The sequence below is a fragment of the Alligator sinensis genome, unplaced genomic scaffold (assembly GCF_000455745.1).
Source record: "Alligator sinensis unplaced genomic scaffold, ASM45574v1 scaffold406_1, whole genome shotgun sequence".
Taxonomy (NCBI): domain Eukaryota; kingdom Metazoa; phylum Chordata; order Crocodylia; family Alligatoridae; genus Alligator; species Alligator sinensis.
The window spans coordinates 2,054,773-2,061,982 of record NW_005842181.1 but is presented as its reverse complement, the minus strand read 5'-3'; the positions used below and the strand labels follow the sequence as shown (position 1 = coordinate 2,061,982).

General features: G+C 43.1%; 1 protein-coding gene across 7 annotated transcripts in view; it reads left to right on the top strand.

The window, feature by feature from the left end:
* The window catches only part of LOC102383623 (protein furry homolog), a 214,234-nt gene that overhangs the window by 12,742 nt on the left and 194,282 nt on the right, over positions 1-7,210 (top strand). For all 7 annotated transcript variants that reach the window (XR_003094661.1, XR_003094660.1, XM_025207103.1 and 4 more), the window contains exons 6-8: positions 1,000-1,092; positions 1,184-1,282; positions 5,391-5,492. Coding sequence is in view for 5 of the 7 variants with exons in the window: in XM_025207103.1 (XP_025062888.1) it covers positions 1,000-1,092; positions 1,184-1,282; positions 5,391-5,492 (294 nt within the window). In the remaining 2 variants the exon portion in view is untranslated. The remainder of the gene's footprint in view (positions 1-999; positions 1,093-1,183; positions 1,283-5,390; positions 5,493-7,210) is intronic.

Sequence of the window (7,210 nt, the reverse complement as noted above, 5' to 3'; positions counted from 1 at the left end):
TGGACATTTTTCCTCCCTAGGTTCAGCACTTTGCATTTCTCCTTGTTGAACTGCATTCTGTTGTTTTCTGCCCACTTGTCCAACCTGTCCAGGTCTGCTTGCAGCTGTTCCCTCCCCTCCGGTGTGTCCACTTCTACCCATAGCTTTGTGCCATCCGCAAACTTGGACAGAGTACATTTCACTCCCTCGTCCAAGTCACTGATGAAGACATTAAAGAGTATCGGTCCAAGGACCGAGCCCTGCTGGACCCCACTGCCCACACCCTTCCAGGTCGAAACCGACCCATCCACCACGACTCTCTGGGTGCGACCCTCTAGGCAATTCACCACCCACCGGACTGTGTAGTCATCCAAGTCACAGCCTCTTAACTTGTTCACCAGTATGGGGTGGGATACTGTATCGAAGGCCTTCCTGAAGTCTAAGTATACGACATCCACCCCTCCTCCTGTGTCCAGGTGTTTCGTAACCTGGTCATAAAAAGAGACTAGATTAGTCAGGCATGATCTGCCTGCTACGAACCCGTGCTGGTTTCCCCTCAGCATAATTTGTCCTGCCGGGCTCTCGCAAGTGTGAGCCTTGATAATTTTTTCAAAGATTTTGCCAAGGATGGAGATGAGACTGACTGGCCTATAGTTGCCCGGGTCCTCCTTCCTCCCCTTCTTGAAAATGGGGACCACATTGGCCCTTTTCCAGTCCTCCGGGACTTGGCCCGTAAATTTATTTGCACATTCTTGAAAGGGAGAAAAAGATAATAAGAACCCTCCTTACATACCACCCAGGCTCTTTGACCCTGACACTAAAATGTGATTCTGAGAGCAACAGTTCTCTCCTAGGTCTGCCTCAGGCTCATAGCTATTTGAGAGTGTATAACCTTTCCTTAATGTTCTTTGCAGGATTTGCACAATAATACTTACCACACTGTGTGCTTTTACCTAGCATTCAGATGTTCTTATTCCAGCTGATATGCAATTTTTTTTCTTGTCATTGGTTGTCTTCCAGGAATGTGCACATTATTTCCTTGAAGTGAAAGACAAAGATATCAAACATGCATTAGCAGGACTGTTTGTTGAAATTCTTGTCCCTGTTGCTGCTGTAAGTTTGTTTATTTGCATTATTTTGATATTTTTCAAATTGGAAAAACCAATATGTAAAATAATATATAACATTAAATCTTTTTTTTCAGGCTGTTAAGAATGAAGTGAATGTCCCCTGTCTGAGGAACTTTGTTGAAAGCCTGTATGATACAACACTTGAGCTTTCTTCACGAAAGAAGCACTCACTGGTTAGTAAACCTGAGTAAGCTGAAGATAACATTTCTTTGTCAGAGATCTCTGTAGGCAAGAATCTCTAAAGAGTTATGGATCTGCCTCCACATACAATAAAATGTTATTTCAAAAGTAGATATTTGTATTCTTAAAAGATATCCATGTTTATTTTATCCAAGTTATTCTGACTTCAACAGATATCTTGAGATCTGAGTTTCTGGTTATAAAGTGGTTACTTTTTCCCTACCAGCAGCTATTGTGACTATTATCATGAGGCAGGAAAAAGAGCAGTTATTGTCAGGTGAGAACTAATGGGGTATATGAGAACAGTTCATTCACATATTAAACAACATTTAGCAGGAACTGAGAAACATAACAAACAGCCTTTTAAAATAACATTGCCTTCTACCTAAATTAAGTTCTGTGCAGCTCTCTATTTCTTTTTTTTCGTGGGAGTAACAGTGGAATATTAGCATATTTTGCAGAGTAGTTGAACTAAATTAAATGAATATCTGAGTCAGTGTGACACTGGCCATTTTAAGTGGTCTGTCTTTCCAAATGGGTCAGCGCACTTCAGTCCTGTATCCTTTGTTAATCCATTTTGAAGTCTTGGGCCATTTAAGAAAAAAAGAAACAAACATTTTCTTCACTGGTACATCTCTGCCCCCACTCTACATGTTACAGGTATTGTGCAATTAACTGGTTAATTGTGCAGTTGCCTGGAGATTAGCTACATGGGCAAAGTAGCTATCATACCATAAAAAGCTCCAACCAGCTATAAAATTAGACCTTGAAAATGTGTACTAACGATCCGCAGGGTCTGGGGTTTCACACCCCCTGCCCAGCCCTAGGGAACCACAGTAGTCATGATCCCCAGGGTCCATGGATTTCCCGCACACTGCAGCCCTAGGGATTGCTGCAGCCATGTTCCCCAGGGTCCCGGGGGCTCACACCCAGCCAAACCCTTGAGATTACAGCATCTGCCAGCCACAGAAGCTTGCTTCTTGCTGGGGCAGGGGGAGCCTGTGATCGGGCTCCCCCTGCACCGACATTACAGTGCAGTGGGATCTAATGTGCAATCTCACAATTGTACCTCCTGCCATACATGTATGCCTCCAGTCCCTGTCCAATTCCAGAGGACAGCCAAAATAACTATCCTCTGAGTGAAGGCCTAACTCCACCAGAGTCAACAATTCTTTGTAGGTTGATTGAATTAATTCAGGATTTCTCCCGTGTCTGTATTTAGTTCTATTATGCCAATAAAACTTTGTGGAAATGACAGCAAGCAAAATCCTTTTCTTCAATCCTCACACAGAGTAGTAAGCAAACAATTCTATAGATGGTGATAGGACTACTCACCAGAGTAAATGTACTTGGCTTACATAATGGTTGCACAACTAAGACTTCTCTGTCTGAACACTTTCCTACAAATACCAAATTGAAGGGCACATGCTTTAAAGTTACAAAATGGAATACATTATATGGAGGGGGTAGTTAGAGTTCAAGCATTTCAAAGAAGAAGAAGAAAATGGCAAGCAACTGGCAGTGCTAAGTGCAGCAAATATTTCTGGGTGATGATATAATGATGTTCTTTAAACAAAAATGTAGATTTCTTTATGGTTTAGGGGGTGTGCTTTTACTATAAGATTTGTGTTCTGGAGACTATTAGAGTCTTTATGCAGTCAAGTGTCCTGAAGACAACTATTCATCTACCACAGGAATGATGTTGTTCAGGCTGATGAGGAAGCTAACTGTGAAGAAACCTGAATTGCCCTCTGGCTACTATATTCCTATGTGGAAGATATAGGGCCCCTCTGCACATTCAGGTAAAGGCATGATGGGATCTAATACGCAGTCCACACAGATGTGCCTCCTGCCATGCCCAACATACATGGCAGGAGGCATGACTGTGGGATTGCATACCAGATCCCATCATGCCTTACTGCAGCTGCAGGGGGAGCCTGATCCTATGCTCCCTCTTCACCACCAAGATTCAAGCTTCTGCAGCTGGGAGCCCCCTCAACTAATGTCTCCCAGCTGCTGGGGCACACCATGCACTCCCCCACCTGGGATCCCTATCAGCTGACCCAAGGGGTCCCTGTGTCAAGAAGACCACAGCTGATGTGGTCTCCCAGCCACAAGGGTACATGAAGCACCGCACAGCTTGGAAGACCACATCAGCTGTGGTTTCCAAGCCACAGGGGGTGCATGGGGCACCCCTGTGCTGGGAGCCCTGTCAGTTGTTAGGACTCCCAACCACAGGGAGATTTGTTCCCAAGTCTGAAAACCAGCATCAGCTGGGAACTCCCAGGCTCTGGGGTGCATATGGGCCCCCCAGCTAGGAGCTCCAATCAGCGTATTCCTCTATCACACCATTAAATTAATGATCATGTGGCCACGTGATCACTTAAGGCATGATTAACTTATTAATAATAATCACACAGTAAGGCTAGGGATGGACATTCAAAAAGCCTAAGCCTGAAATGATTCAATCTTTGAAGGTTAGTCTACCCTGGCTAGGCTAAATCAGTTTTGTAACCAGACATACATCCCAGAAATGCAGGCACGTGTCTGCAGTGGATCAGGCTAAAAGCCGGGGGGTGGGGGGGGGCGCTAGACCAGCCCTCCCTTCCCTTGTACAGGGCTGAGCTGAAGGGGGCGTAGCCAGGTCCTGGCAGGACACTGTGATTAGGGATGGGTTCCCCACCATCCTGAGCAGACCACCAGGGAATGTTATCAGCCCTAACTCAGTGTTTATCACCCCATTAAGAAAACAGAGGGACATTACCAGGTATCTGTTAATTCTGCCTTTGTTCTGTGTGCCACAGCTTGGAGGTAGCCAGCATGTGGTCTGCTAGCTAATCCTGAGGTGTCTGTGAGGGACAGGGGAAGGCCTGCTTAGCACAGAGTGGGGAGGGGAAGTGGGGGAGCAGGCAGATGCTCTGTGCCTGCAAGTCTCTGCAGAAGCTGCAGCCATGGAACAGAGGGGAGGAGCCAGCCCTGCTGTGGAGCAGAGAGCCCCACCCAGCCCAGAGAGCATGCTGGGGTGCTGGGGGAGTCTGATTTAACTTAAACCATCAAGGGGTCTGGGACAGACATTGTATAAAGTGGTTTGAGCCAAATCGGTTAAGTCTGATACTGCATTCAATCAGGTTTATCTCAAACCGGTTTCAGCCATTCTCAAACTGGTTTATGCACACTGAACATCTGTTCTGTCACCGTTTTAAACCAGTTTCTGATCACTTAAACTGGTTTATGTGTAAGGTCTGTCCCTAGCCCCTGTGCAACGTGTAGATGGGACTTAAGTGTCATCTTTTTAAGATGAAAAAATTTGTCTTCTTTTTGTCATTGGTTTTCACAGGCCTGATATGGCTGTATTCATACCAGAACTGAAATAGGTGAGGCACTGGAACAGTGAGGCCCATGTCAAAATCAGTATCCCAGATTTTAGCATAATATTTGTAGCCTCTCATTTGCAGTGCCACTGCAAAACGTTAATTAAAAATAGATATGGACCTAAAACAAAAAAACAGCTTACATTGTTTGAGTTTTTATCTGGTGTGTTGTCTGTTTCTTCATTTTCAATAGCTACCCTACAAGATGTAACCTCCAGAAGGCTTATGTTCTGGCCATAATTTAAGGCATGTGCCCATGGAATTTGTCAGCTTTCCAAATAAATTTCATGGCTGTGGATTTTGACGGGAGTTAGTTCTTCTCAAAACTGACAACCACAATGAGCTATGGGGTTTCTGTTGCTGAATATAGTACAGTGCAGTTTTTCCCAAGCTACTGCAAGTTAACTGACAAAGAAATTAGCCCTGTGTGGCTGCAAAATTTTGGCCCGTCTTTTAGGCTCTTATAATAGTACTATACTTAGGCATTTCATTGTTTTCAGTGCAAATGTAATTCTACATTTACACAAAGTAATCCATAAACATTCATAACAGCTTTAGCGAAACATTCCTTTTAAATTATACTATTGAATAACATGTTTATGTTGGCTGGTGCATACTGCATAGCACAGGGGTGGCAGGGCTTTAAATTTACAGTTATTTTAGTGTTAAATTAGGTTCATGTTTTGTTGACATACAAATAATTGTGTATCATCATCTTCTTCCTATTTAGGCTTTGTATCCTTTGGTAACATGCCTGCTTTGTGTCAGTCAGAAGCAGTTCTTTTTAAACAGATGGCATATTTTCCTCAATAACTGCCTATCCAATCTCAAGGTCAGTGTCTTATTTCTTTTGGAATACTTTGTCAGCACACAGTATTTATTGTGGGTCTGCTACAGATCAGTTTTACAGGATTGTTATGGATTATTGATAATATTTAAACCAATGCATAATTTTATGTCCTGCCAGTGATTATAATAAAAAGGTATTTAACTGTGCACGATTTTGTCCATGAAAAAGTTCCTGTCTCTACTCTGAATTTACTGTATCTTTCTTAGAGGAGACAGGCCTGAACCAGGCACCCTAAATATTAGAGATGCAGGTGGGAATAGACTTAAGTTGTTGGCAAAGAATGAAGTGGCAGAAGAAATCTGCCAAATGTTGTCCTATTTTATTTCCTTCACTCAGGTAGGGTTTTCTAAGAATTTGCTGCTGGTTTGTAAAAAACTGGATGGTCACATGGTATTGACTCCTCTTTATTCTCAATTTGTTAAAACTCATTAAAGACTCTACAGTTTAACTGCATATTTTTCTGATATTACTTTTTCTTTCTGTATTAGCAACTGTTGTTGTTACATGATTGTAACTGAGAAGGGTGTGGATTGCAAAACAATTTTGATAAAACATGATTCATATAGAAATGCTTTGAGAACACCTGCCCAAAAGCTTTATTTAGAAGAACTCAAGAAAATGGAAGAGAAAAAAATTCTAATATTGAGAAAAAATCATTCCAACACTAGGTATTAACTATTTGAAAGCTGTTGTCATGTTGCAGACAATTAGCACATACAGTTTTCTTCCAATTTTTAAAGAACTAAAAAATTCTCATAAATTTACCTGGCAGAAATGTATTTTCTCAAAGAAACAGATTCTACACATTTTCTGAACCACTCTAGTGTGCAATGATAAACTGAATATGTTAAAATTATGATAATTTGTTAAACAGTGAACAAAATTCAAGATGTATGAAATTTGTGTCATCAGTTATTGAGATAAAGAGGAGAGGAAGATTGGTCTTGTGATAAAATACTAATCAGTGACTCAGGACCTAGAAAGATGTAGTATCTGAAGCATTCCATATGCCTTTGAAGCTCTCCAAGGAGCAAGCATACAGACATTCACAGCTGAAGAAGCACTTCAAAAATGGCTGAAGCACTTTGAAAATAATCATTAAAAATGAGGATCATCTTTGAAATTCTTCCTTTTGAAGTGCTTCCTGAAATGCCTCTGTTGTCTTTGGAGGACTACACTGGCTACTCTGTCCTCTGACATCCCACAGTTGGAAGTATAGGAACAGGGCAGAAAGCCATGAGCTGCCTGAACCCTGGACATTCAACAAAGAAGAATGGCTGGCTATCCAGAGCAAGCATCTTGCCAATGCTCTGGGTGACCTCGCTTGGCCTTGCAACACGCCCCCCTTTTGTCTGCGTCTTTCCCCCACCACTCCAGGGTAGCCTGCCTCTGCTTTGTGGGGACAGGGGCTTTTTAGATATGCTCCTACTGGTGCCAGCTGAGGAGGAACAAAGGCAAGGGGGGCTGCCTCCTGAGATGCAGCAGCATCGCTGTGATGGTGAAGTGTTTCACCTCCTTGCCCCGGCTGATCTGCCTTCGGCAGTGCTGGCAGGTAGCTTACCTGGGTTCATTTGCCAACTCAAAATGATCCCACACTACACTACCCCCCTGCTTCTTGTTTGAGGGTAGGGATCCTTCCCCATCCCCCTCCTCAGCAGGCAGGCACAACATGAGGGGAAACTGAGCCACCTGCCCCCACA